This window comes from Primulina tabacum, chromosome 11, assembly GCF_025594145.1.
Source record: "Primulina tabacum isolate GXHZ01 chromosome 11, ASM2559414v2, whole genome shotgun sequence".
In the NCBI taxonomy this organism is placed as follows: domain Eukaryota; kingdom Viridiplantae; phylum Streptophyta; class Magnoliopsida; order Lamiales; family Gesneriaceae; genus Primulina; species Primulina tabacum.
The window spans coordinates 5,211,229-5,229,621 of NC_134560.1; the positions used below are offsets into that span (position 1 = coordinate 5,211,229).

Below are 18,393 nucleotides of genomic sequence, written 5' to 3' on the forward strand. Positions count from 1 at the left end.
AAAAATCAACATGTTTTGTCGTTTACGATCGATTAGTCTTTTAAAAAAATCGTTGTTTTATCTGTAGAAATAATTTTATAGTTTCAAGCGGTTGCGGCGGTTTGCATTTTTTCTAAATGCTCGAGTAAAATGAAAAATACAAGAATATATATTCAAATTGATTCAAAATTAATAAAAATTAAGTGTTTGCAAATATAAAATATAAATGAAATCGTACAACAAATAAAACTAGATATGAAAATAATATTCACAATCAATATAATACTTGAGCATAACAAGATACTCACAACAAAAATGAAAATTTACATTTTTTCCTTGTAATTTTCGTGTTTCTAATTTCAGTCTTATTATCAATCTTGGTGTAGCAACTTGCATTTTTTTTTCCCAAATCCGGTTTTTTTTGTCCAAATTGAAATTAAACACCATAAATTGCTTAGATGGTGGTCGTGTATGCTGAGTTGGAAAATGAATTTGTGGATTTGGTTTTTGGTGTGAAATTAGTCTCTGTAGTTTTTTTTTTAAAAAAAAACACCTAAACAAATAAAATAAGAAAAATGAAAACCAAATATGCAGATTTCAAACTTTGTTTCCGAGTGTGGTATTTGATTTTTTTGTTAATTTTATTTGTAAGATCACGTGGAATTTATTTTTTTCCTTTTTATTTTATTTGCTTGGGTTATTTTCATACCAAAAACCAAAATTCTATTTTCAAACTCAGCATACCCGATCGCCAACTAAGTAATTTTCGATTGTCAATTTCAATTTTGGGCAAATAAAAAACAAAAAATTGAAGAAAAAATGCAAGTTAATATACGATGATTGCAAATTAACTCATAACGATACTAAAATTTGAAAATATCCATGTTACGATTTAGTGGAAAAACTAATTTTCATAAACAAAAATAATATTTACACTATGTTGTCATTTTTATTTCTAAACTTCAAACAAAATATTTGTAGGAAAATAGATAAATATTCTTAACAAATAGAAGAATAATTCGAATAATATTTAAAAAGAAGATATTTTTTTGTAGGATGAAGAATTTTGAACGAGAGTTGAGACAAAGTCAATGAAAACTTCTTTAGTTGAGTGTATTGTTTATATGTTATTATAATCATAAGACAGGTGCTATATAGTGCTGCTGACCTTGGTCAAATTTTAAAAATTGATCCTCGAGAAAATAAAACATGGTTTTGTTTTTATTTTTGTTTTTGATTAAATAGAGTTTTTCAAAACTAAATTTATCGTGCGTAGACTCAATTAAGAAAATAACGATATCGATACATTGTTTACAAAATATATACGTGACAAAATGTTATATATATATATATATATATATATATGTGTATATGTATTATTTCATGAAAATCATCTTAGGGAATTTTTAGAAATATACTGAAAATGGATTTTCAAGGTATCCTGAAAGTTGGGGAGAAGATAACACAAACATGCTGTACCTAATAACAAAAATTCTATTTTGGGCCCCCTCTTAGACTTGGGCCTGAAGCGATTGACTCACTCGACTCATATCAGGTCTAGATCTAATACTATGACAATCGATTTAGGCTATGTTTGGTGTGTATGATAGGATAACTAATTGGATTGATGACAAAACTTAAGGTAAGAATATATAATTGGATTCTCAATCCTCCCAAAACAATGAGATGTCTTTTCACCCATATAGGTTTTTTTTATCATGACTTTTTTGATTAATTGGATCCAATAAAAAATGAGACAAACATGAGTTTAACAATCTATCATTTGCTTATCACTCATACCAAACATACCCTTAGGGGAGAGAGTTTGACGTAGGTCTTGACCAAAAAAAACTAATAATGTATATAATGCGATTTATGATTATTGTTTTTAATTGTGATTTTTCTTGTTTTTAATTGTGATTTTTAGAAAAAATAAGTATTCGACTTAAATTTTTTTTATTGCCCCTAATATTTAGGGTTGGAATCGGTAGAAATCAAGCAAAGCTTTACTTTTAAAAAATAAAAACTTGCACATCTGATTTTTTTTGTTGATATTAAATTATAAAGACTTTTTTTTTAAAAAAAAACCCACAGTGACCTAAAACTATAATATCAAACCATACAACGTTGAATACGAAAGTATTATTTGTAAAAATTTACGATTTATTGAAGATACGATGTTCTGTGAAATGATTTCACGAATTTTTACTCGTAAGACGAATAATTTTATCAATATTTACAATAAAAAAACAACACTCTTGACACAAGTGAATCATTTAAGATAAGTTTTTGCCTATATTGAATTCGAAGTACACTTAAATTACATTTTTCACGTACTATGTTTGATGTATAAACTCGCTAAGTCGACCTTCCAGTCGTCTCCTCCTCCTCCCCCATCCAAACACACCGAGCATAAACCCTAGTGCTCGCTTCACTGATATAACGCACGCAGAGTGCAGCGGTATCGCCATGAATTGTTCCAGTAAATCTCTGCTGGCTCTCCTTTCTATGGCTAACTTCTTGTTTTCACTATCTTCCTGTGGTTTTTTTTGCTGTAGCTGATGTGTCGTTTTCACTGAAACTGTGTAGTTTCCGGAGAGGTTCCAGAGGAACCTGTCGTCACGAAGAATTCAGGTCTTCTCTTCGAGAAACGCTTAATCGAGCGCCACATCTTGGTCTGTACTTTTTTCTTCCTCTTTTTAGGAATTTATGAATTGTGATGCATTCTTTATCATCACTGTAATGCTTTGTTTGTTGACAAACATTGTTGATGATCTGCGGTAATTTACAGGAGAACAATTTTGTGATAATGCTTTCAAAAAGCTGGTGTAGATTTAGGGCCCTTACGCTGTTACTTCTCTTTTGTTACTTGAAGTTGGTGTTTTGTTTCTTCTATTTTGGGGCTACTGTTGTATGTATGTACTTATTGTTTTTGAAATAATTAAAGTGCATGTCTCCGTGTGACTTGTTTTCCTTGTTGTTTTTCTCTTTAGGATTATGGAAAATGTCCAATTACTGGAGAATCCCTGACAATGGAAGATATTGTTCCAATCAAGACTGGGAAGGTATGTACTTTGTACGATACCTAAGAATTTTGGGATTGTAGTTTATCCTTATATTCTTCATATGGTGGGAAATGTCTACCATTTTCTGATGATGTGTTGATTGAAGAACAATGTAAAGCTTTATGGTTGGAGTTATGTGCAGATAGTGAAGCCCAGACCAGTGCAAGCTGCAAGCATTCCTGGAATGCTGGGAATGTTTCAGATCGTACGTCTCTCTGTTTCTTGTCCTACTTAGTTCATTTTGTTGTTATCAATTTGCCTATGAGGTGTACGGTCTGTGAATTTTTTAACCCACTATCCTTCATTTTCACCTTCATTTACTTTGGAATTGAAGAATTTTTGTGAACTCTTTGTTAATTAATTGGAAAAGAGTATGTGAGATCAATAAGTCTTATTCATTTGTGTTTTTCAAATACGAAGGTTTTGATACCCTATTTGTGATTTTGTGTGATGCTAACAAAGTGTTTGTCTGCTATTTGAAATTTGAATGCTCATAACCTTGTCGACCTTTGAACTTTTTGAGGTTATTATGAAGGGAACTTTATTGAGCAATGGAATCTGACATAATCTTTATTAAAAATTCATTGATCCATGGCGTCAGGCTGCATAGTTGCATGTACCTTGCATCTTTCAATTTCTTCTTCTATTTGGTTTCAGCATTTTAAGAAATCTATCCAGTCTATGAATTAGCTGTCTACTAGGTAAAAATTTCTTTTAGTTCTTTTAGCATATTATCTATATCATTCATGTTTGGGCTCAATTAGTATTATTTCAATTCTTGTATGATAACTATTTTTTGAATTTCGCTACTATGGATGACTAAAAACCTTTTAATTTGTCAGTGGATTCTTCTTTTTCTTATGTTTTTCTTTAAACTAGGAATGGGATGGCTTGATGCTATCAAATTTTGCGCTGGAGCAACAATTACATACTGCAAGGCAAGAGCTAAGTCATGCATTATATCAGGTATGAATGAGTTTATCAGAATTCAGATGGTAATTAATTGTGCATGTTAATTCTTTAGCACAGTGTGGATACCAAATATGTTATCCATCCTAAGGCCTTTGTCTATGTACCAGTAATACACTTTTTTTAAAAATAAAATGAATTTGGGATGGCACACTATGTTTCTTCGACAATCATGTTTGCTTTTGCATAGCCTTCGGCCTAAATTTGTAGCTCTTGCCTGTCCTTTTCCTGGTGATTACTGGAGTTTTATACGGATGAAGTATGGTGGTTTTTTCAGTGTGCTGTTTGTGGTTAAATATTTTCTATCCTGTCTTTCAGCATGATGCAGCATGTCGTGTTATTGCAAGATTGAAGAAGGAAAGGGATGAGGCTAGGTCATTACTGGCACAGGCTGAAAGACAGATTCCCTTATCATTTGCTGCTCCAAATGCAGCAAATGATGCTCCATTAAGCAATGGGAAAAGAGGTTCTTTGACTTGTTCTGTTAGCTTCGTTCCTTTCACATTTCTTACTCTTGATATCTAATTTTGCACGTGTTTCTTTGCAGCTGCTGAGGAAGATGATATGAGCCCAGATGGGAAAAGAATGCGTCCAGGAATCTCGAGTAGTATTATTTCCGAGCTTACAGACTGTAATGCTGCTCTTTCACAACAAAGGAAAAAGCGCCAGGTGATAGTTGGTGTAAATTGCAGCTTTATGAATTTAGAGTGTCAATTTAATATTGGATTAAGAAGTATGTTCACATTACTTTGCCACCTTTTTTGTATTTTTTTCCAGATACCTTCGACATTGGCTCCTGTTGATGCTTTGGAGAAGTTCACTCAACTTAACAGTCACCCTCTTCATCGAACTAATAAACCTGGCATATTGTCTTTGGATATTCAGTATTCCAAGGTACATGTCTTGATTTTGCCATTTTTTTAATTTGATGATTCTTTCCAAAGAGGAACTTCATGGCCCTCTTCGAAAAGATTTCACTAGCAAAGCCTGTTGATCTTGTTGCATGTTCCCATGATTGACATTGCTTGGAAACAAGACATTTTAATAAAAAAAAGTTTATTTGTGGACTTGGAACTGTAAGATATATTTTATGATTTGTGTCGGGAAACAAAAATTACACAGTTGTCTTGCATGCATGTTTATGTGGCATAGCAATCTAGACGTAGCACTTGAGATGCTATATAGAGATCCTAGTTGATATCTTGCTATTAACTATAACTTTTGGTACATCAAGAGAACATTCGATAAACTATGGCTCTTGGAGCACTTGTTCGTCTAAGGTAGGGGTTTTTTGGGGTTCCGTGTGCAATTGAAATTTGTTAATATGGGTCATCACATGATTGCTTGTATGATTTCCAGTTATTATGAGAGACAAAAAATTGCATGATTTTTCGGAATATTATATTATGCGGGTCCTTGTTCGGGAAGCAAGGTAAAACAACTTGTCAAATGGAAATGCTTTTGTTGCCCACTTATTTTCTAAACAAGATTGTTGTAATGGTTATATACGTTACAGTTTCCATCCCTCTTTTATTCAGGTCTTACATAAATTTGAGTGAAGTGTTTCTTTTTGAAAGTATATTTAGCATTATGATACAATCAGTCACAGAGGAAAATGAGAAAATTTTGATGTCTGTCCTCCATTTGAAGTTGGAACTCACACTGATAGCTTCAATAGTTCACTGAAATTTTTTGTTTTGGTATTTCACCGCTTACTAATCCAGTATACACATATTAGGCCTCCTTTGCCACGACATTAGTGGCTTAGCCCTTCGCCCGCCTATCGGCTTCCATTTCCACTTTCCGTAAGCGGGCCCCGGTCTTTTCCAGCTGTTCAATGCCCCCTCATGCAGTTCTTCTGAACTTCGAATTGCTTTAATCGAAAACAAAGCAATTGCGCCATGCCAGAACTACTGAATATGCGTTATCGGTTTTGATAATTATAACGTGATAAAACTAGTGTTGCTGGCACACACATCAACATTCTCTTTGTACTAAGAGAGATAATACAAAGGAAGAAAGTTTTTTGGTTTGACCTGCACCAAATTGATGAATCCATGGTTATATTTGTTTATTTTTTTCATTGTTGGAAGGGGTGTGTTCTGGTTAAGAGTGCTGAAATACTTTGCAGATACCTACCAGACAATAAAAAAATGCGGGAGGTTAACTTCAATGCAACTGTAATCCATTGTGCCTGCGGCTGGCTTATGTAGTTATTCATGTAGACCAGATTTGTTGGAAAATTTTAGGGCAATTTCTGTTTGGTTCCGTCATTTCTGGAGGTTGCTTTGAGAAAATATATTTTCTTTAAAAAAATATATATTGGGGAATGAAGTGTATGTTTTGTTGTTTTGTTCTTAATAAGAAACATTATTGACTGTTGCGATCAATCTTGTAGGTTGTTTGGTGTCAAATCAATAATTAAGGATGTGGAGTTCTGTGATTGTAAATTTTTCAGAGTATTTAAAAATTTAATGTATATAATATTATATTAGAATATTAATATAATATTAGATTTTTTTAAGAGGGGTGAAAGTTGAAACGAAAAGTATGATTAAATTGGGAGATGTGAAAGTAAGTTTTTCAAAATGAAGTGAAAATGAGATAGTTGAAACTTATATTTTGATGATATATACTTTTCAAAAAAATGAATATAAACATAGCCTTAGAACCTTCTGATTATCGATGTTTATTGGATCCATGAAGTTCAGTCACCAAATTTTTTTCTATCTGGGTTCTAATCAATTAATCATTCATGACATTCTTGTTTTATCCTATACCTTAGGACATCATTGTCACTGCTGGGGTGGATTCAAATGCTGTAGTCTTTGATAGGCCCTCAGGACAGATAGTATCGACTCTCAGTGGTCATTCAAAAAAGGTAATCTGAAATGAACTTTTATCTGTCAGTGCACTCTTTATATATAATTTTTTCCACATTTTAAATCTGGTATATATATCCCGTCTGTAGGTCACAAATGTCAAATTTGCTACTGAGGCTGAATTCATAGTTACTGGCTCTGCTGATAAGGTAATTTGAAGACTCGCGGTCAGAAATTATTTACATTTTCCTTTCCAGCTCGATCTATTTAGTCTCATATCTGTTGTACTTTTCTTCACTCTGCTTTGCTCGTTTGACTCGGATTTTCTCAAAAAATTGGCCTTTCTATGGGGGTATTATATTGGGTGTAATGATGTATTTTTAGGGTGATTCAGAGATTGATTGCTTTTATAGAATGTGTAAAACCTCTTTTACTGTAAAATTTCTGTATCTTGATCATTTAGTTGTTTGCTGTATCACAATCTCGAGTTCTGCAGTTTATTTACTTAAAGCCAAGCTTAAAATTATGCAGATTTGCCCCGTGCATCGGCTTAAAGTATTCAAAAGTGTGATTGCCTTCTTGAACAAAGTTTTTGAAATTACTTGAAATTTAACGTTTCTCCGCTGACAGTTGCAGTCGTTATATCTATCTATTCTCTCTCATTTTCCAGTGGAAGTAGCTTGAAACTGGACATCGAGTCTCACTTTTTGTTCAGGCTAGTGAAGTTTAAATCTTGATATATGCTATCAGAAGGTGCTTACTGGCAGAGAAGGCATTATTGGAGCTTCCCCGTGGACGTCTTCTAGCCTTTGAATGTCTCTGTTAATATAGAGGGGGAAAAAAGATTTCTCATCTAGATTTTAGATTTGTCCCCATTAAGAAAATTTCTCTGAAAATCAGTTGAACTGTTTGGTCATTTTGGTCCTATTCATTTTGGTGCATTTGGCCCTAGTTAATGTAACGCGTGTGCTGAATTAGCCTCCTTGTTGCTTATTATATCTTCTAAATTGATGGAGGGTATTAAACCTCACACCGCACTTCCCCAACAAACAAAAAGAGAAAAAAATGTAAAAATTCAACTTGGCAAGGCAACTACAGAATGTTGTAGATGTTTGCGCTTTTCTTTGAATTTAATACTGCATTATGTACACAATTTTACTGCATGACGCGTAGGATATCTTAGTTTTCATAGTAACTCCCATATCAATTATAATTTTTACTATGTAAATTAAATTTATTGCCTTTTATTTTATTTTTTTTTTCACATCCAACATTTATGTTATCTTCTCTGCAGACAGTTCGAGTGTGGCAAGGATCTGAAAATGGAAACTATGATTGTAGGCATATTTTGAAGGATCATACTGCTGAGGTAATCGATTAATCTATGCTAATGAAAATATATCCAGTCTATTTTTACTTGTGATTCTCATAGTCCCTTTGATTACTCTTGTCAAACATGATACCGTTGGATAAGTGTATGAACTTTTGTATGATGTAATGTTGAATGCAGCGAACTGCCAAGCATATCCTGTTCACTATATAGTTATCTGAGCCAAATTTGAAGGATTTGGATTTTGGAGCAGCCACTATTTTGGCTTGACTAAAACTGAAATATAAAGGAAAAATCTAATGTCTGTTACCATCGATGCACTATGTAGAGTTTTAAGATTTGAAACTGGAGGATTTGTTGTAGTAGCATGCAGGGTGTTTTCATCCAAGTCTGTGATATATTATCTAGTAATTGTGGTAATTAGTTCACTCCTTTTTACACATACCTTGATGAAGTTAGTTTGACTAGGGAATTCAAATTCTGTGGTGTTGTCATGTCTGCTGTGGACTCATTCAGTATACTGAAGATCTGTTAAATATGTTGGTACTTGTGATGAAATTACACAGGTGCAAGCTGTTACAATTCATGCCACCAATAACTACTTTGTTACGGCTTCTCTTGATAGCACGTGGTGCTTCTATGATCTAGCTTCTGGTTTATGCCTTACTCAGGTATGGCCACTATCTGTATTTTTGTTTGGATGTTGGCTACTCGTTTCGTCGGGATAGCAATGGTTTGTTTGGTTTAGGTCATTCATATAATGTATTACAGGTTGAGGACGCTTCTGGATCTTCTGAAGGCTACACATCTGCAGCTTTTCACCCAGATGGTCTCATCCTTGGAACTGGTACCACTGGGGCTATTGTTAAGATTTGGGATGTGAAGAGTCAGGTGAAATTATCTCTCTTGTGAATATATTTCACTCATTTTGCTTCCTTCTGTTATCATAGAGTCTTAGATTTTATAATTAATGTTCAGGCGAATGTTGCGAGATTTGATGGGCATATTGGAGCAGTGACTTCCATTTCATTTTCAGAAAATGGTTACTTCCTTGCGGTTGGTTTACCTGCCTCAGTTGTAATGAAATGTTTTCATTGATATTGTTCTAGGATATGATTACTGTATTTCAACTTTTAGACTGCTGCTCAAGATGGTGTTAAGTTGTGGGATCTACGAAAATTGAGGAACTTTAGGACTTTCTCTCCATATGAGGAGAATACACCTACACAATCAGGTATTGTATCTTGTCTGATATATGTTATTTGGTTCTCTATCCAAAAAGTAAAAATAAAAATAAAAAAGTTTGATACTACTAGAAACTTGTGTGGTGCCCGGCGCTTGCTCTTTAAGTTGTTAGTGTCGTATATCGAGCATTTATGTGGATACAATGTTTTGCTTTGCACAATTTAAGATGAGTATAAAGGAATCCAAAAAAGAAAGTAACAAGGAGAAGAAACTATAATATTATAATCACGTCAAACGTAATTCCCAGAGTAAATTCTCTGTACAAAACTCTCCCTAGCAAAATCACTAGCAACTCCTTTCACAACGAACTAACAGAAAAATTTGTATGAATGAATCTCACACCCCCCTCTTCTCTCATATTTTATTCTCCAACCCACATGTTTTCCCACTTCCCTGTCTGTAGTATAGGAATCGAATAATGGGCTTTTCACTGCCCGAGTTATTTGGGCCGCTGCTATTTGGGTCACAACTTAGGTTCATAACATACATCTTATGGAAATCTGTTCTGCTTATACTACAAGGTAGGTCTCGAGCACTACGTTGTGGTTTTTTTAGTTTGACAGGTGGTTTTTATATTTGTCTTTTCAATAATGATCTGCTCTGTAAATTGAAGCAAAGGAAAGAGAATTAAAGGTTGCAATTTTGACGTGCAGACAACTCTTATATTCTCATACAGTGCTTTTCTTTCTTATTATGCAGTGGAATTTGATCATAGTGGAAATTACCTTGCAATAGGAGGATCGGACATTAGGTAATCTTGCAAATAAATCCCTGTATTGATTGAAGGTTGAGACCAAATCATTCAACCCTCTCTTTCAAAACTTGTTAGCTGTATCTGACCATTGCTTTTGAATTGTTTAATGCTGTACCCCTGTCAGCCTTGAAAAAGTTGGGTTATTGTTGTTTTCATCAATTTGTCACGATTGTGATCCCACACTACTTCGATTTCAGAGTTTATCAAGTTGCCAATGTCAAATCTGAATGGAATTGTATCAAGACATTCCCTGATTTGTCAGGCACAGGTTAAATCTCTTCCCTTACGATCTGATGAATTTTATTTGGTCACAAGCTTGACATAGATGTTTTCTTGCCGTGCTGCAAGTAAAAAAGATAAATATTGCTTTGTCAATGAACTTTTTTGATTGATCATGTTGTGTATGTACGTACATGGCTTTCCTTGGATGCAGGCAAAGCAACATGCGTAAAATTTGGCCCTGATGCAAAATACATCGCTGTTGGCTCTATGGATAGAAATCTCAGAATATTTGGACTTCCCGAGGAGGATGGTCCATCAGAATCTTGAAGCAAACATTTGATGGACTTTCTATCGTACATGCAAGGTTCAATTTGATAGATGAGTTCGATGCAGAGCTTACACTCATAGGGTACTTTTATTGCCTCATAGTTGGTGAGATTGATCGAATTCTGGATATTGGTGGGAAAAATCTAAAAACACTTTCCATTTTAATATAACTCTCACCGGGGGCTGATATCATTTGTAAGACAAACAACCAAATCACGAGTTCATGACTAGATTGTTTGTATCATTTTAATTTTGAGTTATTGTTCTAATTTGTAACAGATTTGCCTGGAAAGGGGAAATGAAACATTTTGACGTGCCATTTAACATAAAACCAAGTGAGTTATACAGGAACAATTTTCTTTTGCTTCCTCGCAGGGTTTTTAGTATTAGATGATATATCATTTAGTGAACGTCATTGTAATCTTCGACATTATTGTGGCGGCGGCGCAATGCTTTCGTGTTGGTATGCAAGAAATTTCACTGCTTGGATCAAAAAATCATAAGAAATCAGAAAATCATGATAGCTTGTGAAATTGTCCCGGGGATGATTTATACCGGCTAATCGGTTGTTAGAAGCCCTTGTGACCATATTTGTAGGCAACTGTATCTTCATATTTATTTTTAAGAATAGTTCTTTTGTGAGATGATCTCATGAATTTTTATCTGTGAGGTATGTCAATTCTACCAATATTCACAATAAAAAGTAATACTCTTAGCATAAAAAGTAATATTTTTCATGGATGTTTCAAATAAGATATTCGTCTCCCAAAATACGATCTGTGAGATCGTATTACACAAGTTTTTATCTATTTTCAAAATAAATTAGGGTTAGACGCTACAAGTGTTGGTTTTTTGGTAATTAATTTTGGTTTTAGTGTTTTTTTTCAAGTTTAAATAAACAACTGATGTTTACACAAACATTGTAGAACAAAAAAAAGAGAGTAAATTTGTTGTGTGTCGATATATGGATCATGAATTTGTACATTATATATGTATGCTACATGTCTGACTCTGAAATCTAAAATACTATTTTTAGTTTATAAATTTAATGCATAATGTTGAAACAAAACTCGTAGTACAAAATATATCCTTTCATACTCTATAAATTATTTATATAAGAAAATATAAAAAAATTATTGATTTAGTAAATTCATGGACTCGCTTTGTTTGTGTAGTTTAGATTAAAAACACCACGGGTTAAGCCTATATATATAGTAGGTATTCTGGCTAGTTTAATCCCAAAAAAAAAAAATTTGTTTTTTCGTATGATCAATATTAAAAAATGTACCTTCAAAAAAAAATATTAAAAAATGTTTCCAATTTTTTTTTAAAAAAAGAAAATATCAAAAGTTATTCCTCCTTGTACGTCGAAGTACATCCGTCGAGTAAACGTCATCTCTTTTCACTCTCCGAACTATTTATTTAGGAAGCGAAATGACATCAAACAGAAAATTTTCATTCAAAACTCTCTCTAATGGCGGCACCAGCTTCGTCACAAAGCTCGGTTTCCAACTCCCAAGTCTCCGCCACACATTCTTCTTTAGCCAAAGTTGAACCGCCGGCGGTGACCGTGATTTCTTATTGGATCTTTTTCTTGTTTCCTTATTTTGCTTTTACTCACAACCAAGTCACCGCACGCCTGTATCGAATTTAAATTTTCCGAATCTTTAATGTACGAGTATGATTAAAGTTTTAATTTGTTTTGAAGGATGAATCCAAGGAGATAATGGGTTCTGAGGAGCAAAGCAAAGAGTCCATTAAAGACCCAATCGAGTAAGTTTTACTTGACAGCAGTAGCGATTAATCTTCTTTTCTCTGGGTCATTTTCTTCTCTCATATTTCCAGAATCAAGCTTTGATTTTTCTTTTTTCTTTCTTCAATTTTCTTTTTTCACGTGTTAACAATTTAAATTTCCAGTATTACGTGAGCCCATTTCAGATTTTTTGAAAAAAAAACAAAAATCCGAATATGGCTTTTGTGATCCGAATTCTCTCTGCTTGTTATTAACTTGTTTTCGTATTACTACTGTGTTTTTTGCTTACTGTCTCTTTTTCTTGGCTCCTAGGGCGTAGATTCTCATGTGGAGTTGGCATGCGTTTCAAATATCATGTTTTTTTTTTTTGACAGCATCATGGAGGCAGATGAACCCACCGAAAAGTTGCAGAGATATGAGGCTGATTACAAACAATATCTGATGTCCAAATATTTCACAGACAAGACTATCTTTGGAGGCAATATATTTGACGTGAAAATGAATATAGACGGACACACTACTACAGCAGCGAGGTACAAGGGAGTCCACAATGTTTTCAAAATCTTCTTTTTTTTCACTTGGTATTTTGCTAACTTTGCCACTATCTATCAGGTTGCCTCCTTTCCAATCTTATCTAGATCCAGCAAGTTTTGACGATCAGAACAACAAAGGATCGGTTCCTCCAGCAGAAACCACAGCCGGCAGCAATTCAGATGGGAAGCCCGAGATTCCATGAATGGGAAAATCGACACCCATCCTACTGAGTCGTTGATTCTTCTCATCAGAAAAGAATAATTTTAGGATACTGCACTTGGTTTATTTCCTGAGGTTTAATCATGTGCTACAAGTGTAGTAATTCCGTGTGTCGTTTCTAATAACCTTCGAAAACCAAAAACATGGATTCCTAGTGTATTTGACAACCCAATAACATACCTCATACCGCATTCGTTTTATCTAATGTACGAAAAATTTGACCCGCAAATCAGATTGCAAATTTGATGCCCAAAAATTAAAAACTGCTTGATTTTAGTTTATATAATAATAAAAAAGCTCTGTGGTCCTACTAGCCACGCCAAAATGACAAACAGTAGTAATGAATAAAACCGACCCTTGGTTCATTTTTGCAGGTTCCATATGAATTATGATACAAGTAAATAAATATTACATTCAAATCTATGAGTCGATGCTATCCATATATGCTTTAATCTGCCTACTCTGAAAGGCAACTTCTTCAACACATTTTAGAAAATAGAAAAAAAAATGAACGAATAGAACAATGAATAATTTAGCCAAGTAAAAAACACGGACAACGTATGACCTCTAGCTTCAATGTAGGTATTGAGATGCGTGTGTAAAACCCCACAGCTGCAAATCGAAAAAAAACTCGAGGTTACGATTACTACAAAGTAAACATCAGAAGAATCATCAAGTAAAGGCCAAGTAATGAGTAATCATGGTGGCAATTACAGCCTAAAGTTTTATGCCATATCTTTCATTAGCCCCTTGTCATATTTCCAAATTAGTGCTCAATAGCTTTCTGGAATACCCACCCCAAAAAATGCGTTGAACAAAGATCTGGTTTCACTTGCTTATCACAAGGAATTATGTAGGATTATACATGAAAGATCCCTTTTTGGCTCCATTAGGTGAAAGCAGAACCAGAGAGAAGTTGGCCTATCTTTCACTTGGCTACTAACCTATGCCCCCTTGGGGGGAAAAGAGGCGCCCAGTTGTCCTTTTCCTACTCCGACAACAAGGCAGTTTTAAACGCTTCAACATAAAACATTTCCTGCTATGGCTTCCCTAAGAGGTAGCAAAGCAATTGCAACTATTGGAAAATCTAAATTAATTTTGAACCATACCTTGAGTAAAAATTGAGTGTATCTATGACTTATCAAAAGTCTATAAATCAAGAACCATATCATAATATGCAAAACATAACTGGCAAAAATCGAGAAAGAATCATAAGGTAACAGTATCACCACCTCTACATTTTTCACTTCAAACTCTTGTTCATGAGCCAAACACGAGTTGCCAAACGTCTCGCAAGGTCCAGTGGTTCCAGACAATCTTAATAGAGAATTATGGAATGGGTCAGAAAACTTATATTCTCGTTTATTAAAATGCAGGAAGCTTTGAAGTATGCACGAGAAAATGCTTACAGATCTTCATTCAAGCACAAGGCAAAGTTTGCACCTCCTCCAAGGGCAAGCAAGTCATTCAAGCACAGATAAAAATATCTATTGGCACCTAGACAAGAAACATAGGAAGTCAGTTTTTCAACCTTTACTCATTTTGGAAAATCTTCTGTGATGTCCAACCCAACCATGACTCAATTGTATTCACTAAATGAGCATGTTAACTTTAAATTTATGATCAATTACGGAGAAGACTAATTCGATTGCCTTTGAGGTAAAAAAATGTCATCAATTCACCTATGTCTGGCAAGACTGCTACTAACGGGATGGAAGAGGTTTCAGTCAAAGGCCTAATACAATGTGCAGATTTTTCAGCTAGGTTAATGGTCATTGGACCTAAATGAGCCCTCTAAGCAATCAAGTACCCTTTGCTAACAAACAAAAAAACTATGTTAGCCAGAAAATAGTGACCAAAATTTTGACTCTCTATATACTAGGGATAGATTTTCTTCATTGTGAACGTGGTTTTTAATCTATACAACTCAACCGTGTAACATAAGCTAATATTCAGATTCACAAAGTTCCCTTTGAGAGAATCGAAGCTTATTCAAAGGTACAGTTTTTAACACTCTTACCAGTTGGCCTAAATAGCGTTGGTTCACCATGTACAGTTGTGAAAACAAAAGTTTGAGTTGTTCCCTGTCAAACAGTTCACACGGAATTTTTAAAATATTACATCTACTTAGACATAATCCCGATAATCTGAAACCATGAAATTTAAATGATCCAGAAACTAGAGAAGCGCATAGCCTACTTGGTACTTCCTTTTTGCAGTTGCCGTAAGAGGGCAATCTAGCAACCCACCAAACACGGCACCTTGTTTATCACCAGTAATCTGCATGCAAGATAAGATGAGATTTCTATAGAGTAAAAGGAGTAAATATGTTAGTGCATCTGGTTTTAGACTTCAATGTAAAGATTGACACACCAATAGACAAGGACCAGAGTGGCCAGAAGTATTTCGGATGAGCGTACGAAGTGATATACCATGTCTCACAGCACTGCCGTTCAATCAAGATGAAGAAAACACATCAAGAACCATATATGAAACTTAGTATCTAAACAGATTTAATCAATGTTACCTGTACAACAAGACCCATTGGCACCCTTTCACAATATTAGGAAGGGATGACTCAAAGAATTGATGCAAATGTGGTGAAATAAAAAGAGAATCATCCATGAGAGTGGACATGGAATTTTCAAAACCATGCGGGCTAACGGCAGCTTCAAATATATCAGAGCTGCTACTAGTGCTTCTCCCAGATCCAGGTTCACCATATTCTAACGGGCTACCTGACAGTTTGTTATTCTGATTTATGCTCCAAGTAAAGCCATTTTCTTCATTCAAATTTTTACTCTCCCTATTTTCGTGTACAAGATTGCATTTGGAATGTGCATCCAAGGGTTTATCTTTCCATGAAAAACTTTTACTTTTCCATTTAAATGAATTTGATGATTCCATTGATTTGACCTCATTTTTGTGTCCATTTGTTCTGAACCACCCAAAAGACGGTAGAATGAAGGAAAGCATAGAAGACACAGATTTCCCATCCTTAGCACACGGTCCGGCCTACATGTATGAAAGTTTAGGGTTATGAAAGACATTCTGAAAAGACACTGTTCCATAAGAAGCAAGACATTCAGAATCAAGTAAAATTTTACTGTCATTAGTGTTATTTGAGCAAGTGCCTGCACAATAATTTATGATACTATTGTGGCATAGCCATGTGAATATTCTGTGACCTCTGTCTCTCTATCCATATATTTTATTACTAAATGAATCCCCGGAAACTAACAAACACAATATGATCAAGTCGTTTAAATATCACACATTTATTTCATCAAAAAATTGATAAATGCTTACGAACAAGACAGAAAGACAGGCCATAACAGAGAGCATATCACAAACATTGGAAACACTTTGTCCTACAAGAAAAGGGCAAGGCAAGAAAGGGTAAAACACAAATAATCTACCTTCCACTTGCAACGAGATGATGCAACTGGGAAAAGCTAGAAACATCGTCAGTTTTTCAGCAAATCGACTCGACATCAGCTATTCGTTCCATGAGCATTAACCAAAGTCAAGAACCAAAGGCAGGAGTGAAAAAACCAAAGGAAAGAAAAGAAACTAGAATCTTCCTGTGGTAATGTAATATTGTTAATTTGTCCTTTGGGGGAAACTTGGAATCTATAGTTCACTGTAAGGAATTCCGTAGTTTTCTCCAATCTACCATATTAGATTACACTAGTATGATGTAGAAGCCAAAAGTTAGAATAGGAAACTAGAACAGACAGACAAAACTGTGATTAATATTCCGAGACGCAACAAAGTTTGTAACAATACTATGTTTTCAGACTCACCACTTCCTACTTTAGAGTGATTTCACTCACTTGAGTGATTTAAGAGCTTGAAGCAAACAGCCAAGGTGTCGAATTTTGAGTTTACAACCATAAAATTCTTCAGCCTGCCTCCCTTCCGCAAGAACATGTTTTTCATGCATATCGGTTGGCATCAATAATTAGATGATATGATGAAATCACCATTGCTTGTATATGTATTTCAATGTTTCACCAGGAAATTGACTCACTAGCCTAATCCTTAAAAAGCTTAAAACACGACAACATGGTGGCCCTCTAGTTCAGTAGCATAATGATTTTGAGTTGCTGATTAATAGAATTATACAGAGGACTGTTTGAAAGGAAAAATAAGGCTTTAGAATTATGTTTCCCTTCAAAGAGAGAAGAAAAAAAAAACTTTCGATGGAAATAGAGCAAGTTAGAGTTGCATACTCTACAATTCAGTTATTTATCTTTATCCCACCAGATCTGAGCCCCTAACATTCTCCTCAGGAAATTAAACATCAAAACCCCATTTGAACTGTGCAAAATAATTGGTCAAACCAACAACATTGCCAATAAAATGGTAACAAACACCTAGCCCGATTCCACGACAATCTTCTTCATTCAGCTGGATTCAAAAATGGAGAAAGTTATCGAAGTAAATCAAATTCCATCTAGCAACATTAACAAATCTAATCTATTAGTAGTTAGAACGAGATCAAATGAAAAGTTACCGAAGTAGCATCATCATCATTAAGCAAAATAAATTATCCACCGCAACAAAATTAGGCCTAAAACTCAAAGATCCCAACTTTATTAACAGATCAAATACAAATATCGATTTCCCTGAATCCCTTATTCCTAAAAAAACTCAAAATCACTCCAAACATTGCGTGCATGCGTGGAACAAAATTCCACAAAATGGGTACCTCAGATTCTTGATCTAACGTTTGAGACGATGGTGAATCAGAGAACAGTCTTGAAAGCTTATCTGAGATCCCGTCTTTTATAGCAATCATACCTTTTTTCTCTTTTTTTCCAAATCTTTCTTCTTCTACTCTTGTTTGTTCTTTTTTTTCGGTTGAGAAAAAAAGCAACGATTGTCACCCAAAAAAATTTTTAAAATCAAGATTCAAAACTTGACAATAGTCCAGAGGGAATGCGCATTAATTCGTGAATTGAGAAAACCGGTGGGGTGAAGAAAGATGAAGAGGGGAAGGAATCCTGAGGACATATGAAACCGCAAAGACTGTTCCCTTTCCGTTTCAGTACATACGATATTTGTGGAAAAGAAAAGAACCTTACCATGGAAAGCATCCTGTTCGGACATGAAATAATTAAATAATAATAATAATAATACAACTAATAATAATAATAAGCTTTTTTTAA

At 34.4% G+C, this 18,393-nt stretch overlaps 3 protein-coding genes across 4 annotated transcripts; 2 read left to right on the forward strand and 1 right to left on the reverse strand.

The window, feature by feature from the left end:
* The first annotated feature begins 2,301 nt into the window (after positions 1–2,301).
* LOC142518020 (pre-mRNA-processing factor 19-like) lies at positions 2,302–11,044 on the forward strand. The gene is made up of 18 exons (XM_075620595.1): positions 2,302–2,461; positions 2,569–2,654; positions 2,973–3,044; positions 3,187–3,249; positions 3,924–4,010; positions 4,332–4,479; positions 4,561–4,682; positions 4,791–4,907; positions 6,799–6,894; positions 6,985–7,044; positions 8,130–8,204; positions 8,732–8,836; positions 8,937–9,056; positions 9,144–9,221; positions 9,303–9,399; positions 10,110–10,161; positions 10,362–10,432; positions 10,598–11,044. The coding sequence occupies exons 1-18, from the start codon at positions 2,449–2,451 to the stop codon at positions 10,711–10,713; spliced, it is 1,578 nt and encodes a 525-aa protein (XP_075476710.1). The 5' UTR covers positions 2,302–2,448; the 3' UTR covers positions 10,714–11,044.
* A 1,041-nt stretch (positions 11,045–12,085) lies between these two features.
* Positions 12,086–13,419, forward strand: LOC142518089 (uncharacterized). Of its 2 annotated transcripts, none has more exons than XM_075620756.1 (4): positions 12,086–12,274; positions 12,422–12,486; positions 12,841–12,999; positions 13,079–13,419. In XM_075620756.1, the coding sequence occupies exons 1-4, from the start codon at positions 12,188–12,190 to the stop codon at positions 13,200–13,202; spliced, it is 435 nt and encodes a 144-aa protein (XP_075476871.1). In that variant the 5' UTR covers positions 12,086–12,187; the 3' UTR covers positions 13,203–13,419. The 2 variants fall into 2 exon arrangements, with proteins under 2 accessions (XP_075476871.1, XP_075476870.1); XM_075620755.1 differs by having other exon boundaries at positions 12,091–12,277.
* Positions 13,420–13,560: 141 nt separating this feature from the next.
* LOC142518088 (uncharacterized) lies at positions 13,561–18,305 on the reverse strand. The gene is made up of 8 exons (XM_075620754.1): positions 17,934–18,305; positions 15,747–16,234; positions 15,593–15,665; positions 15,419–15,499; positions 15,240–15,303; positions 14,629–14,716; positions 14,452–14,536; positions 13,561–13,831 (listed from the first exon to the last, which is right to left on the reverse strand). Exons 1-8 carry the CDS (start codon positions 18,021–18,023, stop codon positions 13,793–13,795), a joined length of 1,008 nt encoding a protein of 335 aa, XP_075476869.1. The 5' UTR covers positions 18,024–18,305; the 3' UTR covers positions 13,561–13,792.
* Between the last annotated feature and the right edge of the window lie 88 nt (positions 18,306–18,393).